General features: G+C 39.9%; 1 protein-coding gene across 1 annotated transcript in view; it reads left to right on the top strand.

Moving 5' to 3' along the window:
- SNTB2 (syntrophin beta 2) overlaps positions 1-21,276 on the top strand; it is a 113,799-nt gene extending 92,523 nt beyond the window's left edge. Inside the window, exons 5-7 of the mRNA XM_044255847.1 lie at positions 2,168-2,364; positions 14,516-14,700; positions 17,725-21,276. Of these exons, the coding sequence (XP_044111782.1) occupies positions 2,168-2,364; positions 14,516-14,700; positions 17,725-17,817 (475 nt within the window). The 3' untranslated portion in view covers positions 17,818-21,276. The remainder of the gene's footprint in view (positions 1-2,167; positions 2,365-14,515; positions 14,701-17,724) is intronic.
- Positions 21,277-25,616: the final 4,340 nt, after the last annotated feature.

The raw sequence follows: 25,616 nt of genomic DNA, 5'->3' as shown, positions 1-25,616 counted from the left end.
ATCAGATATGTGCTTTTCATATATTTTCTCCTACTCCGTGGCTTGTCTTTTCATTCTTTTAACAGTGTCTTTCAAAAAGCAGAAGTTTGGGGCGCCTGGGTGGCTCAGTGGGTTAAAGCCTCTGCCTTCGGCACGGGTCGTGATCTCAGGGTCCTGGGATCGGGCCCCGCATCATGGGCTCTCTGCTCAGCGGGGAGCCTGCTTCCTCTTCTCTCTCTCTGCCTGCCTCTCTGCCTACTTGTGGTCTCTCTCTTTGTCAAATAAATAAACAAAATCTTTAAAAAAAAAAAAAAGCAGAAGTTTTTAACTTAAAACTTACCAATTTTTTTTCATGGATCACACTTTTTGTGTTGTATCTTTTTAGATTACCTAGGTTTTCTCTTTTTTTTTTTTTTAAAGATTTTATTTATTTATCAGAGAGAGAGAGGGAGAGAGAGCGAGCACAGGCAGACAGAATGGCAGGCAGAGGCAGAGGGAGAAGCAGGCTCCCTGCTGAGCAAGGAGCCCGATGTGGGACTTGATCCCAGGATGCTGGGATCATGACCTGAGCCGAAGGCAGCTGCTTAACCAACTGAGCCACCCAGGCGTCCCAAAGATTACCTAGGTTTTCTCTTAAAATATCTTCTTCAAGTTTATACTTTTACATTTTACATTTAGGTCTAAGATCCCTTTTGAATTAATTTTTGTGGAAAGTGTAAGGTCTTCCAAAAGAAAACACCAGGCCTGATTGGTTCATTGGTGAATTCTACCAAACATTTAAGGAAGAAATTCCCTATAGTCTCTTTCAGAGGACAGAAGCAGTGGGAATACTTTCTCATTCTGTGAGGCTAGCATTACCCTAATACCAACACCAGACAAAGACCTTATAAGAAAATGTAGACCAATATCTCTCATGAATATAAATGCAAAAGTCCTCAACAAGTATTAGCAAATCAAATCCAAAAAAGTATAAAAAGAATTATATATCATGACTGAGTGGGATTTATCCCAGATATGTAAGGCTGGTTCAGTATTCTAAAATCAATTAATGTCATCCATCCCATCAAGAAGCTAAACAAGAGGGGCGCCTGGGTGGCTCAGTGGGTTAAAGCCTCTGCATTCAGCTCAGACACTGATCCCAGGGTCTTGGGATTGAGTCCCATTTTGGGCTCTCTGCTCAGCAGGGAGCCTACTTCCCCCACCTTCCCCCACCTACCCCCGCCTGCCTCTCTGCCTACTTGTGATCTCTGTCCGTCAAATAAATAGAATCTTAAAAAAAAAAAAAGAAGAAGAAGAAGCTAAACAAGAAAAATCATATGAATCTATCAAGAGATGCAGGAAAGTCATTTGACAAAATCCAATACCGGTTTCTGATTTTTAAAAAAGAAAAGTAAACTAGGAATAGAAGGTAATATTCTCAACTTGATAAAAACTGTCTACAAAAATCTCTAGCTAATATGCTTAATAATGAAAAACACAAAGTTTTCCCATTACAGTCAGGAACAAGGCAAGGATGTCCTGTCCCCACTTTCCATTCCTTTTTAACATCATACAAGCAATTCTTGCTAATGCAGTAAGTTAAGAAAAGGAAGTAAAAGGTATACAGATAAATGGCTGACAGGAGGAGGGGGAGGGGATGAATAAGCAGAGCAAAGAGAACTTTTAGGGCACTGAATATACTGTGTATATTATAATGACGGACATATGTTGTTACACATTTGTCCATATCTATAGAATTCACAACACCAAGAATGACCCCTAAAGTAAACTATGGACTTTGGGTGATTATGATATGTCAGTGTAGGTTCATTATTGGTAGGAAAAAAAAAGTACCATCTAGTGAGCGATGTTGATAAGAGGGGAGGCTGTTTGTATGTGGGGGCTTAACACGTCCTAGTCAAAACTGAACCTTTCTTTGACCTGTGCAGCCTTTTCAGAGCATAAAAAGGAATGCAATATTGGGCCTTAGCTCATCCAGCCCAGTGTTCTGCCTATGACTTGAGGGGTCATTTTATGGGAAAACAGAATGGTATATACTTCAAAGGCTATAATATTGTTTTGAAATATACTTTTCCAGAACTGCAGGTGGCTTTTATAACTTTCTGCTTATTTATCAGCATAAATTGCTGACATTTTCTTATACCACTGTATTAATTACTTTTGATCTTTGCCCTCTTTGTGGTCCTAGGTTGGTTCATTCTGGCTCCGGATGTCGATCACCCTCACTTGGATCTGACCTCACGTTTGCTACCAGAACAGGCTCTCGGCAGGGCATTGAGATGCATCTCTTCAGGGTGGAGACACATCGGGATCTGTCGACCTGGACCAGGATACTTGTTCAGGGTTGCCATGCTGCTGCTGAGCTACTTAAGGAAGTCTCTCTAGGTATAGATCCTGACACACCATTTCAAATAGTAATTACATGGAAATGTTATACTTTGTTTAAAGTAAAAACCAGGGGGGTACCTAGGTGGCTCAGTGGGTTAAAGCCTCTGCCTTTAGCTCAGATCATAATCCCAGGGTCCTGGGATCGAGCCCCACATTGGGCTCTCTGCTCAGTCTCTCTTTGCCTGCCTCTACTTGTGATCTCTGTCAAATAAATAAATAAAATAAAATAAAAAATAAAAACCAGGGATGTCTGGGAGGCTCAGTTGGTTGAGTGTCCAACTCTTAATTTCAGCTCAGGTCATGATCTCAGGGTCCAGAGATTGAGCCCCACGTTGGGCTCTGCACTGGGTGTGGAGCCTGCTTGGGATTCTCCCTTTCCTTCTCCCTCTGCCCCTCCAACTCGTGCTCTCTCTCTCTCTCTCTCTCTCGAATAAATAAATCTTAATTAAAAGGGGCACCTAGGGGGCGCCTGGGTGGCTCAGTGGGTTGGGCCTCTGCCTTCGGCTCAGGTCATGATCTCAGGGTCCTGGGATCGAGTCCCGCATCGGGCTCTCTGCTCGGCAGGGAGCCTGCTTCCTCCTCTCTCTCTCTGCCTGCCTCTCTGCCTGCTTGTGATCTCTCTCTGTCAAAGGAATAAATAAAATCTTTTTAAAAAAAATAATAAATAAATAAATAAATAAATAAAAGGGGCACCTAGGTTGAGCATCTGCCTTCCACTCAGGTCATGATCCCAGGGTTCTGGGATCATGTCCCGCATCAGGACCCTGTTCAGCAGGGAGTTTGCTTCTCCCTCTCCCTCTGTCTGCCACTCCCCTTGCCTTATGTTCTCTGTCTCTCTGTCAAATGAACAAATAAAATCTTTAAAACAAAATCTTAAAAAAAATAATAAAGTAAAAACCATTATTGTATGGGCCAGACTCAAAAATATTCTAAAATATGGCAGCATAAAATGATCTTGATGGAAGAAACCTGGTTCTTCTGTTTCAGTAGTAAAGTTTCCCTAAACCTTATATATGGCTCCTTTATAACACCCTTTATACAACGTGACAGTTTTGGTGTTCATTGTTTTAATCTGTATATGATAGCGTAAGGACTGATTTACTAAGTACTAGATGCACTAACCTTCTGTTCAGAAGATTTAGTCTAAGATATGGATAGACACCCTTAAAATATGGGCCTATGACAAGGCTTATGGCTATAGAAAAATAAGGAATTTTGAGTAGGAGTTTGTCTTCAAATTTTGAAATAAGCATCCAAAGGAGAGAAGCCTGGTGGTGTCTTTTCATTGTTGAAGCGCCCTCTTGTGGCTAGTCCTTATGGCTTCCTTTATGTATATATATGTATGTACATGTGTAGGTATTTCCAGATTGTTTTCCATTTTAACAAGAACAAAGAATATTCAAAATGAATATATAGAGTTTCTAATATGGTTTGAATTAATTTGATCTTTTTAAAAATATTTTATTTATTTGAGAGAGAGAGAGAGAACGTGAAAGGGGGGAGGGTCAGAGGGAGAAGCAGACTCTCCACTGAGCTGGGAGCCTGTTGCGGGGCTCTATCCTGGGACCCCGGGATTATGACCTGAGCCAAAGGCAAATGCTTAATCGACGGAACCATCCATGTAACACTAATTTGATTATCTTGGTTCCAATACAGTTTACTTAATTTTGCTCCTGTTTTCTATGTATTTTATTTTATGAACAGTTTTATAGAATTTTATAAAAAGAGAAAATGTTTAAAGGGAAGAATGTCTTGTAATTTCTCTTTCTTTCCATTGCTTTTGGAAAGTGAGAGATCTCCATGGCTTTAGAACTGCATAGGTAACATTTCCATGGGTCATCTTCTAACACTGGCAGAGGGAGAATTTTTTAAATGTTGTCAAAATGACATAATTCTTCAACTCATTAGTAATTGGTTGATATTTTCCTTACAACCACAGTGATGATTCAAGTAGTGACACCAGTGACTAGTAAGACCCCACCTTGGATTTCAACTAAAGCCACCATATCCACACTTTTTCATCTGTGTGTTTCCCACCCATTTTCACTATAGAGTGGTTGGTGACCACATTAATGGCCTCAGGGCTCTGGTTTTAGTCTTGGGCACAGAATATGCTTTCTGAGTTGTGTCCTCAATGTGAAGGTCTATAGTCCTCTCTGTTCCGTTGGGGAGCCCAAGAACATTCATTAGGCCCTTTACTGGCATCTGAGATCACCATATCATCTTTAAGAATCCAGAGAGAAGGGCACCTGGATGGCTCAGATGGTTAAGCGTCTGTGTTCAGCCCAAGTCATGATCCCAAGGTCCTGGGATTGAGCCCTGCATCAGGCTCCCTGCTCAGCAGAGAGGCTACTTCTCCCTCTGCCCATCCCCCTTGCTCATGCTCTCTCTCTCACTCAAATAAATAGATGAAATCTTAAAAAAAAAAAAAAAATCCAGAGAGATGTGTTTCCCAAAACAAAGGATGCATTTTAGATTTTTAACATTTTTCACTTTCCTCTTGTTGCTCTGGTGTCTGGCAGCTAAACTTCTGGCTGGAAACAACAATCTGTCCAGTCCCTGGCTCACGGTTGTTTAAATACAGATGGCTTGAGGGGAGGATTGGTTGGGTCCTTATACTTTATTTTTTGGTAATTTTTAACCTTTTTATTCCCACTTACAGCTGCCTTTTAATATTACCTTGGTAATACTTTCATTTCCACAATTCAGGTCAACTGATATACTTACTAATCACTTACTCTGTATTTAGAACTGTGCCACATGTACTAAAGTGATTGAAAGTAAACTGTTTTGATGAGAGCCAGAATTTTTTTAAAATGCATTTGTGTGTGTATGTGTGTCATACACCTGATCTTTGTCTTAATATGTGTGTGCTTAATGTGCACATCCTCATTTGCATATACAAACGTACATACATAAGCATGTCCTGCAGATGCATGTTATCACTTGGTGTTATTGTTGGGAGATTCAGAAAGGTTTATTTAAAACTATAATTATGGCACATTGTACTACCTATTCAGGTATCTGTGGCCTAAAGAACATCAGAACGTTGATAAGAAGAAATCATAAATTTAAGCTCTGTTTCTTTGTCTCTTATGTGTATTGGTTATGGTTTACACATTTATTTATTTCTTTGTATAGTATACTCATTTAGAAAAATTTCGGTAACTACCTTTAAGATTTTGCTAGTGAGCGCAGCACATGAACTTCATAATGTTCATTTAGCTTTATTTATTTATCTTTAAAGATTTATGGGGCACCTGGGTGGCTCAGTGGGTTAAAGCCTCTGCCTTTAGCTCAGGTCATGATCCCAGGGTCCTGGAATCGAGCCCCACGGGCTCTCTGCTCAGCAGGGAGCCTGCTTCCTCCTCTCTCTCTCTGCCTGCCTCTCTGCCTACTTGTGATCTCTCTCTGTCAAGTAAATAAATAAAATCTTTTTTGAAAAAGGATTTTGTTTATTTACTTGTCAGAGAGAGAGTGAGGGAGAGAGGCAAATGCAGGCTCCCTGCTGAGCAAGGAGCCCAATGCAGAACTCAACCCCAGGACCCTGCGATCATGACCTGAGCCAATGGCAGACGTTAACCCACTGAGCCACCCAGGCATCTGTATAATGTTCATTTAGTTTTAAACCCTTGTTAGATTACAGTAGAATTGGTATATGATCCTTCCAGAACACAGGACTTTTTCCTTTTAGCAAATATGAACCTCAAGATCACTAAGCAGAAAATACAGTTAATTCTTTGATATATTTAAAACCATTTTCCATTTTTATAGGAATTCAAATTATGAAGATACATATATGTATATATTTGTTTGAACTTTAATAAATATTTTTCTAAAGGCTAATTTCATCATACCAGTTACCCAAACTTTACAATTTTTAAATCAAAGAACTTTATGGAGATACTCTGCATTTCTATAGTTTTGGTGTTATAAAGGCTAAGCAGTAGTAGATACAGGAGGATTTGCTTTAGTAAAGATGTAGAAAATCTCCAAAAGGAGAAGAAAAATGAGCATTTTGAAGTGTTTATATTGTTAGCATATATTACGAAAGAGTTTGCTTTTTTACCGTGTTCTTGATTTTGTAAAATTCTCTTGAATTTTTATTCAGCTACTGGGCAAATATGGACTGAGTGTATACTCTGTACTTGTACTGGCTATACTAAAATAGAGTAGGCATAGTCCCTGCCTTTGAAGTTGGAAGGACAGAAGCAGAAGGAATAATGAGTACTTACCAGGGTTGCTATAAGTCATAAATTGAATGTATGTTTCCTCTGTCCCTAACACACACACTTCTAAGCCTCTATTTTTTTTTTTAAAGATTTTATTTATTTGTTTGACAGACAGTGATCACAAGTAGGCAGAGAGGCAGGCAGAGAGAGAGAAAAGTGGAAGCAGGCCCCCTGCTGAGCAGAGAGCCAGATGCAGGGCTCAATCCTAGGACCCTGAGATCATGACCGGAGCCGAAAGCAGAGGCTTAACCCACTGAACCACCCAGGCACTCCATAAGCCTATATTTTTAAGATGAAAGAACTGGGATTAATGTTGTGAGGGCTTGAATTGGGTCTTTTCTGACTCCAAAACCAGTGCCTTAAGCCCCTGATTTCCCCCCTCTAAATGACTCATTCTTATGCGCAGATTAAACCCCTAGAGGACATATACAGTATCATTTTCTCTTAATTCATTAAATCAACAAATATTTATTGAGTGTTTTTTTACTTACAGAGTGCTATGCTTTGTAATGGGAGAAATAAAAATAAATAAGACCTATTTCATGCCTTTGACCAAATAGCTATAAGAAAGGAACATAGTGTCATGTTCTTTGTAAGCCTGGGCATGATCAATCCATTGATTATACTTGATAGACTGGCATTTTTTATGTGCAGGAACAGATGATATTGCTTCAGCCTTTCTCCAAGAGAGTCCTGGGCAATCAGGCCAGGCTGAACCCACAAAGCCCATTACCTTCTGGATTTTTCTGGAAGACCCAGAGGAGCCCAAGGTGGCTCAGTCCTGCAGCTACTGAAGGAAAGTTCTTACAGGAAATATTGCAGCCCTCCAGACCCCTCATACCAAGTAACTGGCCGCAGAACAGCAGAAACAAGATTTGCAGCAGAGCATTTCTTTGATGTTAGGATGGTTGTCCTTCAGGATACACTGCTAATCTCCAGTAGTCTCTCATTTTAAAAAGATGCAAAATAAAGAAAATTTTAAAAATAAAAAAATAAAAAGACACAAAGTAGAAACCATGGGATGTATTTACCAGCAATTATCTTGATATAACATAATAAATTTATTAATGAGCCTTTTTTTCCTCTTGGCTTTATTAAATTTTTTTACTACTGGAAAGCTGCTTGGAATGTTATCTTTAACATGTATCATTGTACTCAGCAGTATCCCATAGTTTGAAAAAGCCAGTGTCTCCCCAACTTAGCAGACTGTGAGATAGTAGTCAGAGCACGCAAAGGAAAACTAAGGCTGGTGGGGACCATTAGCTTCATGCAAACTATAGAAGAAGGAAAGGAACAGCCAGTAGGGCTAAATATATCAGTTAGGATGGTTTAGGCTGAAATTAACAGAAAATCCCCTCTAAAACTAGATTAAACATTAAAGAAATGTGTTATCTACATAGAAGAAAGAGTAAGAATAAAAGGTGAGGGGATACCTGGTGGGTCAGTTGGTTAGACATCTGCCTTCCGCTCAGGTGATGATCCTCGGGGTCCTGGAATCGAGCCCCGAGTTGGGCTCCCTGCTCAGCTAGGAGCCTGCTTTGCCCTCTGCTTGCCACTCTCCTTGCTTGTGCTCTCTCTCTCTGACAGATAAATAAAATCTTTTCTTTAAAAGATTTTATTTTTTTTTTTCTTTAAAAGATTTTAAAGAAAAGATTTTATTTATCTGTCAGAGAAGAACACAGCGAGAGAGGGAACACAAGAAGAGGGAATGGGAGAAGGAGAAGCCAGCTTCCCACCAAGCAGGGAGCCCAATGTGGGACTTGAACCCAGGACCCTGAGATCAGGACCTGAGCCAAAGGCAGACACTTAATGACTGAGCCACCCAGGCACCCCAATAAATAAAAGCTTTAAAAAAAAAAAAAAAGAATAGAAGGTGAGGGGTAGTTTTTCCTTCCCAATTGTATTTCTTTCCAATCTGATTGAGCCAATTTAGGTTCATGTGTATACTTTGGACCAACAACAGTTACCAGAGGAAAGCTGTGCTCGGATTGGCTCAGACGCTATCTACCCTTGAAGTTGAGATGACCTTTCTTTGTAACACATGAGGAAAAAGTGTAGAAATTTGAATAAAAATGGGTTTGAGGGGTGCCTGGGTGGATCAGTGGGTTAAAGCCTCTGCCTTCGGCTCTGGTCATGATCTTGGGGTCCTGGGATTGAGCCCCACATTGGGCTCTCTGCTCGGCAGGGAGCCTGCTTCCTCCTTTCTCTCTCTGCCTGCCTCTCTGCCTACTTGTGATCTCGGTCTGTCAAATAAATAAAAAAAATCTTTTAAAAAAATAGGGTTTGGCTGTAAAGGAAGAATGGAGAAATAGAAACTGGGTAGACAGCTGACAGTGAGTACTTACAAGTATCAAGACAAGAGCTAAGGAAGCTGGTTGGATTCAGCAACATGGAGATAATTATTGGTGCCCTTCAGAAAAGATACTCAGTGGTGTGATGGCTTTGGCAGACTGAAAAGGACTGAGGATTGAATGGAAAGTGAAACACAGTGAAACACAGATAAACTGACTAAAAACACTCCTTTTAAGAAAAGAAAGCGGGGCTCCTGGCTGCTTCAGTCAGTAGAGCTCAGTTGGTAGAGATTAACTACTGATCTTGGGGTTGTAAGTTCAAGCTGCATGTTGCATGTAGAGAGTACTTAAAAATAAAATCTTTTTAAAAAGAAAGAGGGGGTGCCTGGGTGGCTCAGTCGTTAAGCATCTGCCTTCGGCTCATGTCATGGTCCCAGGGTCCTGGGATCGAACCCTGTATCGTGGGCCCCCTGCTCAGCAGGAAGCGTGCTTCTCCCTCCCCAACTCCCCCTGCTTGTTCCCTCTCTCGCTGTTTCTCTCTCTGTGTCAAATAAATAAATAAAATCTTTAAATAAAGAGATAGAAAGAGGGAAGCTGAGGATTGAGTAATGGCATTTCTTCTGATAATGAGAGATTTGAACATCTAAAAATATTAATGGGGGAGACCCAGTTTAAAGAGAAATGTTGAGGGGCTCCTGGGTGCTCCATCGGTTGCTAATCTGACCTTTTTAATTTTTTTTTAATTTTTTTTTTAAAGATTTTATTTATTTATTTGTCAGAGAGAGAGCGAGCGAGAGCAAGCACAGGCAGACAGAGAGGCAGGCAGAGTCAGAGGGAGAAGCAGGCTCCCTGCGGAGCAAGGAGCCCAATGTGGGACTCGATCCCAGGATGCTGGGATCATGACCTGAGCTGAAGGCAGCCGCTTAACCAACTGAGCCACCCAGGCATCCCAATCTGACCTTTTTTAAAGGATTTTATTTATTTGAGAGAGAAAGAGAGAGTGTGCATGAGTTGGGAGGAGGGGCAGAGGGAAAGGGAGAAGACTTCCTTCTGAGCAGGGAGCCCAACACAGGGCTCGATCCCAGGACCCTGAGCCATAGGCAGACACTTAATTGACTGAGCCCCAGGTACCCTGAGTGTCTGATTCCCTATGATTTCAGCTCAGGTCATGATCTCAGGGTTGTGAGATCGAGCCCCATGATGGGTTCCATGCTAGAGTCTGCTTAAGATTCTCACTCTCTCTCAAAAGGAAAAAAAAAATACTTGAGTGTAATAATTGAACCTTAAACATGAAGTCAGAGAATATTCTAATGCAGACTATTAATGATACAGGGAGATTCTTCTCAGAGAACTTCATTCAGAATGATTGAGCTTGGATGAGAGTACATGTGGTAAACTGGAGATTTCTGGGTTTTATTTTTTTTTTTAAGATTTTATTTATTTATTTGTCAGAGACAGAGGGAGAGAGAGCAAGCGAGCACAGGCAGACAAAGAGGCAGGCAGAGGCAGAGGGAGAAGCAGGCTCCCTGCCGAGCAAGGAGCCCGATGTGGGACTCGATCCCAGGACCCTGGGACCATGACCTGAGCCGAAGGCAGCTGCTTAACCAACTGAGCCACCCAGGCGTCCCTAGATTTCTGGGTTTTAGGTGGTTGGCGCGCACATAAGCGTTCTCACTCTTCCCCCACCCGCTGCCTCTCACCCCATCCCTGGTCACCACCTTGTCCTTGACCCCTATTCCAGGTGGTGGGTTGGTTATGAATTAAGTCTCACAGATGAAATGAACTTAGAGAAGAGATGAAGGTGTCTGTCTTACATATTACTTGGTAATAAAATTTTCCCAAAGATGCTGAAAGTTTATTAGATTTTTAGAAAAGTTGAAATGTCATGATTTACTAATTCTGGTGTATAGTATACACTCAGCAAAGTGGCCATTGTTATGTTTGTTATTGTTACTTAAACCCCAGAGAATTAGCACCTCTAATTAAGCCTTTTAAGGAAACCCAGAATTGGGGCACCTGGGTGGCTCAGTGGGTTAACCCTCTGCCTTCAGCTCAGGTCATGATCTCGGGGTCCTGGGATTGAGCCCCGCATCGGGCTCCCTGCTCAGTGGGGAGCCTGCTTCCCCCTCCCCTGCCTGCCTTTTCGCCTACTTGTGATCTCTGCTTGTCAAATAAATAAGTAAAATCTTCTTTAAAAAAAGATTACCCAGAATTAGACTATTCCCCTCTCCTCTATCCTCCCATATAGTGTCTTCTCCAATTCCCTAGTATAGGATGTAGTTCATTTTTTTTGTATCCGTATTTCCTTTTCTTTCTATCTCACTTGTCTGAATAGGAAGCATCTTTTGTTTAACTCTGCATCTCCCAGACCTAACACATAATATAACATGTAACTATGTGTCTGGCACATAAAAAGTGTTCAAAACAATGGTTTCATGGGGCGCCTGGGTGGCTCAGTCGGTTGAGCATCTGCTTCTTGATTTCAGCCCAGGTCATGATCTTGGTGTCTTGAGACTGATCCCCATGTTGCGCTTCACACTCAACAGGGGGAGTCTGCTCGGGATTCTTTGTCTCCCTCTCCCTCTGCCCCTCACCCTGCTCTCTCTCTCTCTCTTTAAAATAAATAAATCTTACAAACAAAGCAAAACAGTGATTTCTACAGTGTAGATTATTTGTAATGGCCCAACTGTCATCCCTGCTGCCCTGTGAGAGCAGAGAATTAAAAAAATAAGAATAAATGATTTAATGAGCAAACAAACAAATATATAATTCACAACTCTGCTGAACTTCATGTATGTTTTCTGATTATTCTGGGTCCAGGCCCATGAAGTTCATTCCCCTAACTTGATCTCTGAACACTATCAACCCACATCGTACCCTCCAAAAGGAACACAAAGCCCCCACTGCTGGGTGCTGAATGTTAATCTTCCTCCCTTGATTACTTCAAAAACTGTAGTTTTTTTCTGTCTTTTAAACTTCAGTATTTGATGTTCTGTGATTGTCCTTGAATGCTGTTGATGTCTTTTTATATTTCTGATAATGGCCCTGTTAAGCAAAATCAGCACATTGCATTTTTTACTGACTTACCTATAAATTGAGGTACATAGTGGATTTATAGTCCACAAAAGGATTTTAGTTGAATCAGGACATCAGGATGGTTATAATAAGCCACCTGGAGTAACCCAGAGCTTCACTAATAAGTCCCAGATCCTATCCCATCAGAATTGGGCCACTTATCACAGCTGGCTGCCATACACACATTACACACACACACACACACACACACACACACACATGCGCATTAAATCACAGTCAGAGACTTTTTGCTCTTCAGTGCACTACTCCTGACACCCTCTGAGGATGAGAGGTATCATTAGTCACCATTGCTTCAACTATATATACTTACCATTTGGGGAGAAACCATTTAACTAGGACTTGTAGATACAACATTGCTATGGTCAATTCATACTCTCAGAATTATCTGATATTAATTAACAGTTTTAAGTGAAAACAAACTCACGTCTAAACCCAGACATATTCAGTGTCACCTTTATTTTTTCCTTTCAAGGTTGAGATAATCAGAAACAATATTCTGTTTGATTCATTCTTTTCTTTTTTTCTTTTCTTTCAGAGAGAGAGCGAGAGCACAATTTGAGGGAGAGGTAGAGCGGGAGGGAGAAGCAGACTCCCCACTGAGCAGGGAGCCTGACATGGGACCTGATCCAGGAACCCTGAGATCATGACCTGAGCTGAAGGCAGATGATTAACCAATGGAGCCACCTAGGGGCCCTTGTTTTTTCTTAAGTAACACACACAGCTACTACATTTGTGTTGCTTTTCTTCCCTCCTAGGAGGAAATAATCCTAAACAGGATCTTTGGGCAACTTGGTTTATGGCAGGCTCTTAAGGGGTTAATGCCTTGTCTTTGCTAGCTGCAGTCACCTGATCTTTCCCCAGTAATGACACACCTGCTGGCAGAAATACTCACCCACCTTCTCTAGCCAGTGCTTCCAGAACTTGAGCAAATCCTTGTTCTTTGAGCTTCTCTTTTCTAGACTAGAACTGATCCCCTCTTCTCATCAAACAAATCTCACTACCGTTGACTGCACTATAGCTTCAGGGATGTTAATAGAATAAAATTCCCTTGAAAACTGTATCCTAGTTGCCCTGATTAGGATCTATCTGTTCTTCCTCCAAACCCTTACCATTTATTCTGAGATTATTGCATTGTATTTCTTTCTACAGGTAGGTAGTTTTATCCATGTTCCCCCCTCCCAAGGGTTTTTGTCTGAGGATAATGAAAATTCAGTCTTTGGGCCAAAGTTCTCTTCTTTGAGTAGTGCTGAGAAGGGACACTGCCAATATTTGTCTATTGTTCTCTTTTCTTATTACTTCAACACAGAGCTATTTTAACTAATTCACTGCAAGGGCAGTGAAAAAATACACTGATGGGTCTGGATAGGAGGACTTGCTTGTTTAGAAAGTACTTTTTGTGACCAAGCATAGTGAGACTCTGATCCTTTAGGTGATGTGAAGTACATCTCTCAAAGGGTTGTGTGAATTCCCAGGTCTCGGAGGGCCTTGCACTTGCAGCCCCTGTACTAACAACAAAACTGTGCTCGGATGTTAGTGAAATGGAAACTTCACCAGTCTTGAGAAAAGGCATGTGTCAGTCTTAATGATCAAAGGGTTTTTTTTCCTATCAATTCAGATCAATCCTTTGAATTTTATCTTTGATCGGACTGACAGTATGATTTTTGCTAACTATGGCTCTTACCTTTGATAATAAACATTATCTTTATCCTCTTCCCAAATACCAACCAAACCCTGTGACTGCCCCTAAAAGGCATTTCTGCCTTCTCTCCTTTGGGTGTTCTTTCTTCTTGCTCATTTGAAACCTTTCTCTACTCACTGCCCATCCAGTTTGACCTATTCTTTTTTTTTTTCTTTTTTTTTAAAGATTTTATTTATTTATTTGACAGAGAGAGATCACAAGTAGGCAGAGAGAGAGAGAGAGAGAGAGAGAGGAGGAAGCAGGCTCCCTGCAGAGCAGAGAGCCCGATGCAGGACTCGATCCCAGGACCCTGAGATCATGATCTGAGCCGAAGGCAGCGGCTTAACCCACTGAGCCACCCAGGCACCCCAGTTTGACCTATTCTTTAGGGCCTCTCTGAAGTACCTTCTCCTCCAGGAAAACTATTCCTTGACTTTGGCCTCATTCAGTCTAGTGTTTAGTCATGTCTGTACATTCTACCCAGCACAGTTAGGAATTTCACGTTTCTGCCTATTCATTTAGAAAGTTCTCGAGAGCAGGCACCATGCCTCTCACTTCTCTAGTACCATGCACAGCCTACTGCCAGCACAAGTGTTTAATTGATACTCACTGAATCAAACTGAATCAGATCAGATGTCATGGAGAGTTATGGTCATCTCTTTCTCATCTCAGTCTAGATATTGACCCAAGCAACAAGAACAAAACTTACTTGAGGTCGTTCCAAATAAGTTAGATATCACACATTCTCAAGAAAGGATTCTTTTTCCTTTGTTGAAGTCAGAAGAATCCTTTTCCATTTGAAAACTGAAGTGCTAACTTTATTAATGATGGTTTTTGCATGTCTTCAATAGGCTGCACGATAAATGGCCAAGAAGTAAGATTCACTGTCCACTATGAAAATGGGTTCACTATCTCCAAGGAGAATGGAGGTTCCAGCAGCATATTGTACCGCTACCCCTTTGAGAGGCTGAAAATGTCTGCTGATGATGGCATTAGAAATCTGTATCTGGATTTTGGTGGTCCTGAAGGAGAACTGGTAAGAGTGTTTCTGAAAACCATGTTTACTCCAATAGGTATTTTCTTTCTTTCTCATTGTGTTTTACCTTTTGTATAGAAAAGTGTGGACATATCATCCATTTGGAGTCAGGAAATTGTTCTTTAGTTTTCAAGATGTATTGGGTTTGGGTTTGGGGCCTGTGTGTGTGTGTGTGTTTCTTTCCCCCACTTCAGGAAATAGTTCCTTTTTAAAAAGTTTTGTTTGAATGGTAGAAGGGAAAAATGGATAGCCCTTTTAAGAAATAGGCTTTTATCAAATATGAGCTATAAAATACAAAAGCTGGTAAACTTTAATAAATAAATTCTATCCATTGCTATTATTAGTAGTTGGTTGAGATGAGTTAAAAGTAATAGAATGACTTGGTTGCTACAGAAATTCTGCTGATGAGAAAAAAGATTCAGAGGTATCTCCACACAACCATCATTTTTTTTTTTTTTTTTTTTTTTTTAGAGCTCCTTGTCTTTTAAAGGAAAGATCAGCAGGAATTTATGATTTTCCTTAGGGAACCATAGAAGTGTGTAAAGTTTACTTCAGAAATCATAAATTATGATAAAGGAGTACAATAATGCCTTTTCTGTCTTATCATTTTTTAAAAGATTTTATTTATTTATTCGATAGACAGAGATCTCAAGTAGGGGGAGAGGCAGGCAGAGAGAGGGAGAGGAGAAACAGGGAGCCCGATGCAGGGCTCCATCCCAGGACCCTGGGATCATGACCTGAGCCAAAGGCAGAGGCTTTAATCCACTGAGCCACCCAGGTGCCCCAAGTTCAAGACTTATAAATGAAATATTATGTCTGTTGACACTCACCGTAGATGGAAATTTGCAAAACAGAATCTTGACATTTTATTACTGAAAGAGATCGTAGAGAAAATAACTTCCAAATAAGAAATCATATCTAGAAATCTTATTTTAAATGATGAACCTTTAGGAGACTATGATTGGACCATGGACCAGGGCTTTTCAAAAGCTCGAAGCAGCCATTTGCAACGACATGGATGAAACTAGAGGGTATTATGCCAAGCAAAATAAGTCAATCAGAGAAAGAGAATTATATATGAAGAAACAAAGAGGAGGATCATGGGGGAAGGGAGGGAAAAATAAGATAAGATGAAGTCAGAGCGGAGACAAACCATAAGAAACTCTTGGGGCGCCTGGGCAGCTCATGGGTTGGGCCTCTGCCTTCCGCTGGGGTCCTGATCTCGGGGTCCTGGGATCGAGTCCTGATTGGGCTTTCTGCTCAGTAGGGAACCTGCTTCCCCCTCTCCCTCTGCTTGCCTCTCTGCCTGCTTGTGATCTCAATCTCTCTGTCAAGTAAATAAATGAAATCTTAAAAAAAAAAAAAATAAGAGACTCTTAATCATGGGAAACAAACTGAGGGTGCTGGAGGGGAGGGGGCTGGGAGGGATGGGGTGAAAGATATTGAGGGGGGCACGTGATGTGATGAGCACTGGGTATTATATAAGACTGATGAGTCTACCTCTGAAACTAATAATACACTGTATGTTAATTAATTGAATTTAAATTAAAAAAAAAAAAAAGAAGAAGAAGTGGGAAACATCCCTCAGAAGGCCAGAGGGAAGTATAGTCTGAAACATCAAATCACTGACTTCCCATCCAAAGGTCTTTGATTAGGTCAGGGCTGTTTTAAGGGCCTCAAGAAACCAATAAGCACTTTAAAATCATTTGGATTTCAGCATTGTATCTGTATTTCTGGTATATTTGATTTTTCTGGGAAATAAATAAATAAATAAATAAATATATATATATATTTTAAAGCCTCAAGCATTAAATAGAGTTAAATGCTTCTATTAAATTAACTTATGTTAAATTAACTAGTTATTTATAGCAGTTGTCATTTAGCAAGCTAGGTATTAGATTATTCCTGGCTATATAGTTTTACTCCCTGCTTTATATTTAATGTATACAAAGTTTAATGATGAAATTCATGCTCTGTAATTTATATTTTGAATAAAGTTGTATTTTTCTTTAAAAGGCATAGTTAACTATGCCCTATTCCTGGTTCTGCATCAGTGCTGAGGACTGGCTTGACTCACAGCCCGATGCAGGTCTCCTTGTTCACCTGGTGTCAGCTGTCCAGATAGAGGCCTGAGCTTAGGAATCTATGACTAGCCCTCCTAACTAGCCTCAAGAGTTGCATTCCTACCACAAACCTGTGAGGGATACCAAAAATCATACCCATCCATAGTCACATTCAGCTGCATTCACTCTGATTCCCCTGGGAATATAATCCTTATTAATGATCTCCATATAGCATATTTTTCTTTGTTTTCCATCTTCTTCCGTTTGGTTCTTCCTGCCAGGCATGGTGGATTCCAGCTCCCCACCACTTGTCTCCTAACTGTGATGTGGAAGTTCACACTAGTGTTTCATTACTACCTGGAGTGACCTTACTTCAGAGTATACTTTTCATTTGTGGCTTTAAGTTCCTGAGAGATGTTTCCATAAAACTGGCACCTTTTTTTTTCTTTTTAAGATTTTATTTATTGGGCACCTGGGTGGCTCAGTGGGTTAAGCCGCTGCCTTCGGCTCAGGTCATGATCTCGGGGTCATGGGATCGAGTCCCGCATCGGGCTCTCTGCTCAGCAGGGAGCCTGCTTCCCTCTCTCTCTCTCTGCCTGCCTCTCCATCTACTTGTGATTTCTCTCTGTCAAATAAATAAATAAATAAATCTTAAAAAAAAAAAAGATTTTATTTATTTATTCGAGAGAGACAGAGAGCATGGGTGGGGGAGGGGGAGAAGGAGAAGCAGACCCCCCCCCACGCCACCCCGCACTGAACAGGGAACCTGATGCGGGGCTCAAGGATCATGACCTAAGCCTAAGGCAGATGCTCAACCAACCGAGCCACCCAGGAGCCCCAACACTTTCTTAATCCAAATTCTTTCTAAAAAGTAGAACAACACATCCAAATTTGTTCGTTCTGTGTCTGTTTATGAAAGCTTCTGTGTGTGGTAGTGATCATTCGTGTGCTTTCTCCACAGACCGTGGACCTGCACTCTTGTCCGAAGCCGATCGTATTTGTGTTGCACACGTTCTTGTCAGCCAAAGTCACTCGCATGGGACTGCTTGTATGAGCAGCAGAAAATCAGAAAAGAGTCTTGAATGTCACAAGAAGTATTTCCACCTCAAAAAAAAAAAAAAAAAAAAGCACAAAAAGAAAGCTCTTTGCTCTCTCCTCCAGCACAGTGCCTTGACAAGGACCTGCAGATCACTGCTGAACAGTAACTGTGTTTAAAGAAGAGCCTGCCTTTCACAAGCTACCTTGGCCAGAAATTCTAGGATTCTAATAAGCTCCAAACTGAAGCTGTTGATTTATTGCCTCATTTCCTAATGTGGTTTCTAAGTCACTAGATTTATTTCCCCTCTGAAGAAGGATGGCTCATTGTGGGTTTTTGTTTAGTTTTATTTTGTTTGTTTTTTTGGACGTAATCAAATATCCAAGAGTTGTTTTCATTTTCTTCTTGTAGGATTTATTTCAAGCCTCAACATCTTGCTTAGTTCAACCATCTTTTCCCAGGTGCTAGTTGACAGCTGCTTGTGCTTCTGGGCCATTCCGGATAGGTCTTACATGCTATTGGAGCTTACCGTCACTTCATTCTTCCACCCCAGGAAGTCCTTGAATTGCACACCAAAGCGTTCTCCCATCTGTCCTGGCTCTCCTGCATCCCACTCTGGTCACCACTTTCCCACCGCATCACAAGCTTTGCCGCTCAGAAGTGCTAACTTTAGGACTTAGAACTTGTGAAATTTGATTTGCCTTGCCTTCCACTCCCTTTCTAATGGTGACCAAGTAGGAAACCACTGATTTGAAAGAAGAGGTTTGCTTGTTTTAGGTTTTTCTGACTTATCTTTGGTAGGAGCCAGGCGATAAGATTTCTTTTAAAAGAAAATCCTCATTTTAGCCTAAGCCATTTTTTTATTGCTTACCAAATGTGCCTTTGGTTAGGGTTAGTGGAGCTTTATTAGTCACTGTTTGAATAACTGGATTATCACTGCCATTCCAGGGAGATCATCCATCTTGGTTTTGAGGAATAGTCTTTGAGGTGGGTTTCCTTAGGAGTATCTTTTCTAGTGGGTAGATCTCACTGAGGAAGATAAATCTTGGAGAGCCCTCTTCTTTAAAGAGTAGGCTCTATAAAGCCATCTCTTTAGCACAAACATCATGTGAAATTGCTTTGGGCTTTGTGAGCCCATGCTGGATCCTGGCCCTGGTCCTCTCCCTTTGTGGCAGCAGAGTGGCATGGACAGGCAGCTGCTAATTCAAGACTCACTGTTGGCTTAATAATACATTTTCTGGTGGGCAGGGTGATGAGGCCACAGAACAGCTACCTGGGTTTTCCTAAGCATTGCCAGACGTCATCATTATTTAGTAGCAGTAAGATTGTGGTATTAAAGAATCACACTCAGCTTGTTTTTCCTAATTATGAAGGAGGTATATATCTGAAAACATTTAAAATAATATAATAGCTATATAATGACAAGATTACTACAGTCCCCAGATCTAAAAGAAAAGGTGATGTTGACTCAGATGTTCTCGGTATTCTTGGAGGAAAAGTCTAGGGATACTTCTCACTTTCTAGATCTATCAGGAGTGTCATAAGAGGAGGTGAGCACTTCAGGGAGTCTAGGAGGGTAACACTCCAAACAGGGGAGGAAAAACCCAACAACCATAAATGCAAAACATGAGCTATTTGGTGTGAGTGTGGACTGACCAGGTGGGACATTTGGAAGAGCAGACTCATGAGCAGAGAGTTTGAGTTAGACATTGTAACTCCGTTGTCTTCTTCTGCCCATAAGTCAATCTTTCTTCCCCTTGTACAATGAGATTAACCTCATGCAGAGGCTGGGGAGAGATTACAGTTCTTCCCCCGGCTACCGTTCCAAAAATAAATGATTTGATCCACTTAAAACTGGAAATTGGAATCTAGACTAGAATATGCCTTTCAAGAATTTTTTTATGTTTTAAGGATTCATAGACCTATGTTTAGTTCCATCTTTAGTAAATTTGCAAGGGAAGAAAAGCAATATCTTGACGGTCCAGCTATGATTTCTGGAAGCAGAATTTCAACACATAATACCCTCAGATAAGGGAGCTTAGACATTCTTTGCAGTGAGAGCATTATTAACCTGAAAAGTTGCACAGTGCAGTCACAGACTTTGCAGCAAAGCCATTTGGTTGAGGTTTTCTTGGTTAGTGTGAAAGGCTGAGCCACTGAGAATATTTTCAGGGGAAACTTAAAAGCCCCTGTACTCATCAGTTATATGAAAAAGATCTCTAAAAAGGGTGTAATGAACATGTGAGCAGGAGAAGGTAAAGTGTGTGAGTCATTCTGGCTCATTTTGTTCAAGCTTGAACCATCATGTTTAACACCAAGGTCCATAAGGTTTTTTAAATATTTTGAGTCTTAATGTGAAATGAAAATGTGTGGGAGATTTCCTTTGACCACTAGCACGCCCGAGAGCAAGAGCCCTTAAGCTGCCTGTGTAACATCAATAGCTTTCCAATCATGGGTGACCAGCCTGTCCTTCAATTAAGTGTGTTTATGGAGTTTTCAAACCACAAATGAAGTGCTTTTTATGAATAGGACAGCCTTGATAAATATGTATTTTGTATTAAGATGCCAAAATATGGCAAATTATTTTCAAACGATAACTAAAAATGGGCATTTGGGGTATTTCACACCTTTTCTAGAACAGCTTAACTTGTCATTTCTTTTTCATTTTGAATTAGGAAAATTGCTGAGAATGTTGCGGGCTTCCATGTGTAGAATGGGAATGAACCTGCAGAGTAGTGTCATCCCAGTGGACCCGCTTCCGTGCCCTCAGTTCCCCCAGACCTGGGGCTTTGACATCTTCTCCATATTCCACACAGATGTCTACAAGTAGCCAATTGGCGTGTAAAAATTCTTCCTCCTCATTTCCTAAAATTTCCCCTTTTCCTCTCCAAAGAAAAAAAAGAAAGAAAGAAAGGCTCAGTTACTCTTTTTCTGAAAAAGGTAAGCCCTTTCCTGAAGTTATCAAACCTTACCTGGAAATAAGTATCTAATATTTTATATGAAGAAATACTTTAATGTATGTTTATACAGTATTTATTAGATAGTAATAACTGTAAACTCACCTACCTAGTAGACAGTTTCAGATTAAATATTGGGACATGTACAAGTAATCAAAGATTACATATCATTCACCTATTTTAAAGCCATGTTTTAGCACTTTTTAGGCTAGGTGAAGTCTGATCGTGCCTGTTTTTATCAGCTGTACCCTCACAAACTTTGTTATGGAACATTATTGGATGGCAGGAGAGATTGAATTATTTATTTCTTACATTTTTAGAAGTGGAAAAATCTAACCAACAAATGATAAAAGTTGCCACTGATTATTTGTTTTCCTAATTTATCATCCTAAGCAGAATGGTAACAAAGCTTTTTTCAGCTGATTAAATACACTTAGCTAATAGACCAAAATTTATTCTTTAAAAAAAAAAAAATTAGGGACGCCTGGGTGGCGCAGTTGGTTGGACGACTGCCTTCGGCTCAGGGCGTGATCCTGGAGTCCCGGGATCGAGTCCCACATCAGGCTCCCAGCTCCATGGGGAGTCTGCTTCGCTCTCTGACCTTCTCCTGGCTCATGCTCTCTCTCACTGTCTCTCTCAAATAAATAAATAAAATCTTTAAAAAAAAAAAAAATTAAGCTGTGTGGAATCTGGACAAGATCATTTTTCTCTCAGAAAAAGTTTTCACTGTAAATGATTTTGATGGACAAAAGTGTGACCACTTTTGAGAAAAAGTTATGATGGATTTTTTTTTTAATTTTGTGAGAACCTCCAGGTCTTCTTGTTTAATTTATGTGCATGTGGATATATTTGTATGTTGTCAAAAACATGGAGGAATCTCCATATTTTTAATGCAAATTCTATTGTAAGCTGCTATGCAAATTCTATTAAAACCCTACCTACTTAAAATTTAAACATTTTTGAAGCTTTCAGGGAAGACCTGTAGACTTAAGCACTTTCTCTGCTTTTTTGTATCTTATCTTGGACACTTATGCTGAACTTTGTTCTTATTATTTTCACTTGTTATAAGCTATTGATTGTATGTAATATTGAAACTATCCAAATATCCAGCATACATTTCCACGTTGCTGCCATCCACCGTAGATGCCATGAATGAATGGCTGGTTAGAAAGCCAAAGGTCATATTTTTTCAATTGCTAATGAAGAAGTAAAATGACTGACCTCTTTGGTCTCAAAGCAAATTGCTCTGGTCAGATCAACTATCTATGTAAGGAAAAGAGACTTCAAGTTTAAGTTGAATTTGACCATAACCATATTCACTCATTTTGTATGTGTATCTCTATCAGGTCTGTAATGTACCAGGTGGTATTTATTATATCCTGTCTTAAGTTTGGAAATCTTAGTTAAATTTAAATTGTTATTGTGGCTTTTTTTTTTCCCCCTCCTGAAGATGAAAGCAGAGGAATTTGCCATTTGCTACTGTGCTCTCTCTTTCAAGATTGCATGGTAATCTAGAATTCTTTTTACTTTCGACATACTGTCTTTAAAAACCAACAGCAGCAGTCTCTACTCTCCCTCCTTTTTTAAAGCTGTCTCCTTCCCTGTGCTGGGTATATAGACAATAAATGTGTGATGACAGACAATTATAAAATAATTATGTTGTATATCAAGATTATGTGTTTTTGAGCAATAGACCTACTCCTATCATGTAATGATAAGTGAAATTTACGCTAGAAAGAGACTGCTTAATGGCACATTTGAAACCATTTCTCTAAAAAAAAAAAAAAAAGTAGATCTGGCAGATCAGTGATACAAGTTAAAATAAGGTACCAAAAATAGGTTCAGAGAGCACACCTGTATATCTGTTATCTTTTTTTTTTTAAACAATAGCTAAACTCCCCACGGGAAGAGTGGTTTTTATATATTAGCTCAACAAAATATTTTAACAAGATTTCTTCTTTTGTTTCAAAACTGATAAACTTGAGATTAATCTTTTGCCACCTCTATTTCTTCTCACTTCAGGTGACTGAACCAAAGCAGACTTAAGTTTTAAAGATTTTTTTTTTTTAATTTGTCAGAGACAGCAAGAGAGGGAACAGAAGCAGGGGGAAGTGGGAAAGGGAGAAGCAGGCTTCCTGCAGAGCAGGGAGCCCAATGTGGGGCTCAATCCTAGGATCCTGGGATCATGACCTGAGCCGAAGGCAGACGCTTAATGACTGAGCCACCCAGGTAACTGCAGACTTAAGTTTTAAAAGTGAATCTATGTTTGGTGTGATTCATAAGTAATGCCATTTACCGACGAGTCCTTGCTCGCTAATGAACATTTGACTATATTCAACAAAAATCTGCCATCTGAACTGTAATTTTTGAGTTGCTCCAAAATAGATTGGTTGAAATGAAAAAGCTGTAATAGAGAAATGGTACTTTATTATACTGTAAGATAAGCTACCCTGGTAGATTCCTAGTACCTTCCTCAGTTCTGCTGTTATCTTAACTATGCTATTGACCCAGATGCTTTGTTTTAGAGTCCCCCTTTATCCCAGTCACATATTATACCTTTGGAACCTGAATGCTCTGTCACCTCTTCCGAAGTGATGGAAATCTCTTATGAAAAGCCAAAAGGTTCTTTGGGGGCCTGGAGGAATTTCTGAAACTGCAAGGCTAATTAATGACATATTATTTCAAGTATTGTTTCATCTAATAAGCACTTAGTAGGTACTCTGAAGGGTCCAAAAGAAAGTTCCTGCCCTCAAGTGGCACATAATCCATTATTTCTCAGTTGCACCATGCCATCTATCAATCAGTGGTCAAGTAATTAACCACTTCATACTTTTACCAAAAAGGACCTCTGCAGTTCTGCTCCTCTGGCTGACTGGAAAAGGTTTGAAATCGTGCTCTGTCTCTGGTCCAGGACAACATGAAAGAACTCCAAGCACACTTAAGTAGGTCAGTCTTTTTATTAAGTTTCATTTTTTTAATGCAAAATTAGACTTTAGTGGGGTGCCTGACTGGTTCAGTTGGTGGAGTGTGCAACTCAATCTTGGGATTGTAAGTTTGAGCCCCATGTTAGGTGTAGAGATTACTTAAAAATCTTTTTTAAAAAACTAGACTTTAGTTTGAGAAGAACAGTATAGAATATCCCTAGGAATAAATTACAACAACAAAACTTAAGCTCTGTTGCCCAAAGTGGATCAACAGCAAGTCTTTTTAAGGAAATGCTTCTTTTAACTATAAATAGCAAAGCTGAATGTATATTTCATCTACCCCCATTTCTAAATTGTGCTGACACATGCATTTCCACACTTACACCCATTGAACGTCTCATTTGCTAAAAGTTCTTATACATGGTAAAAGGAACATTTGTCTAATGGTGTGTCAAAAAGAAAATATTTTAAACCTAGCAAAGTTCCACTTATTCTAGAACACTCTGACATTCAAACTCAATAAAAAAGACACCTAAAGGAAACAAGAGAGGCTAGTTGAATTTTTTCATACTTTTCATAGAATGACAGTTCCCTCCCACCCACGTTGCCTTCCATTTATTACTGGGGTCAGCTTTTAAGGCAGTGTCCTTCATCATACCCAGAAAGTACTTCAGTCCTCTGTGATTGGAATGGCACAGGGCACATGGTCACATAGGCTCCTTCCCTTTTGTTTTCCAAGACCCGGATTAGTGCACACAAAGTAGGTGTTGCCTTCAGTGTGTTGGCCTTTAATTTAAACCTACCCTTTGACAATCAGGTGCTAATGATTCTGTGGTATTGGAATCAGCACATAGGTGTTGTCGTGTAAGTGTCTGCTCCTCCTACATTGGCAGAAGTGCTTTCCTTCTTAGTCCTGTTATAGAGGGTATCACATGTGTTTTTCACCCCTGTTTTGTGAATTACTAAAACTTGGGGGAGAGGAAATGACTTCAGTTAAGTTTTGGGCTTGGCACAATCATCAGTCTCAGTGATATTCTTCATACCTGTAGCAAGTCTACCCTGATTACAAGAACTGGTTTTAGTTTTGTATTTTTTTTTTCTCCAGCATAAGACTCCAGTATTATGTTTACAATCTGTTGGATGTGTTCAGCATAAGACCTTGGTGCCCAAAGAATTTGTTTCTTTTTTGGTACCAGACCCAAGGTCTTATAGAGGATAATATGGCAAACCACTACCTATGAAGGCCATTTTGGCTAATCTGTGCAAATTCTGATTATGCCCCCCTTGTATGTATTTTATTCCATACAACTTTCATTTTCATTAAGTATTATTAGAAAGCTAGAATAATACTTCTACAAGAAATTAAAAGTATATGATATTCTGGTTTTTTCCTTCTTTTTAGAACCCTATATTTAAACAAGACTTCTTTTTAAGTGTTGTTTAAAATTCAGTTCTCAAATCCTCTGGTATCACCAGACTACCAAATTAAAACTTAGGGCATAAAACAGGGCAGTATTTGTGTTCTTAAGAATTAAAAAAAGCTTTATGTGTACTCTATAAAAATGCATAGACAATACTTTCCCTTGAGTTGGACATCAACATACAGCATTGTACATTACAATGAAAATTTGTAACTTAAGGGTATTATATATATAAATACATATATACGTTTGTAACCTTTATACTGTAAATAAAAAAAATGCTTTTAGACTTGTATTTTTTCTTTTATTTTTACATTAAAATGGTTTCAAACCTGCCGGAAGATTTCAAGAGCAGTACAAAGATCTCCTACATCCCTCCTCTTCATCCAGACTTCCCAGTTGTTAACATTTTACATTTGTGCCGTTATCCCCTCTTGTCTTTCTCTGACATGTTGCTCTAGCACCCTTACATCCTCAGTGTGTCCCTCCCAAACACAGCGACACTCTCCTGCATT

Source organism: Neovison vison, chromosome 7 (genome assembly GCF_020171115.1).
Source record: "Neovison vison isolate M4711 chromosome 7, ASM_NN_V1, whole genome shotgun sequence".
Classification (NCBI taxonomy): Eukaryota; Metazoa; Chordata; class Mammalia; order Carnivora; family Mustelidae; genus Neogale; species Neogale vison.
This window is presented reverse-complemented; position numbering and strand designations above follow the sequence as displayed.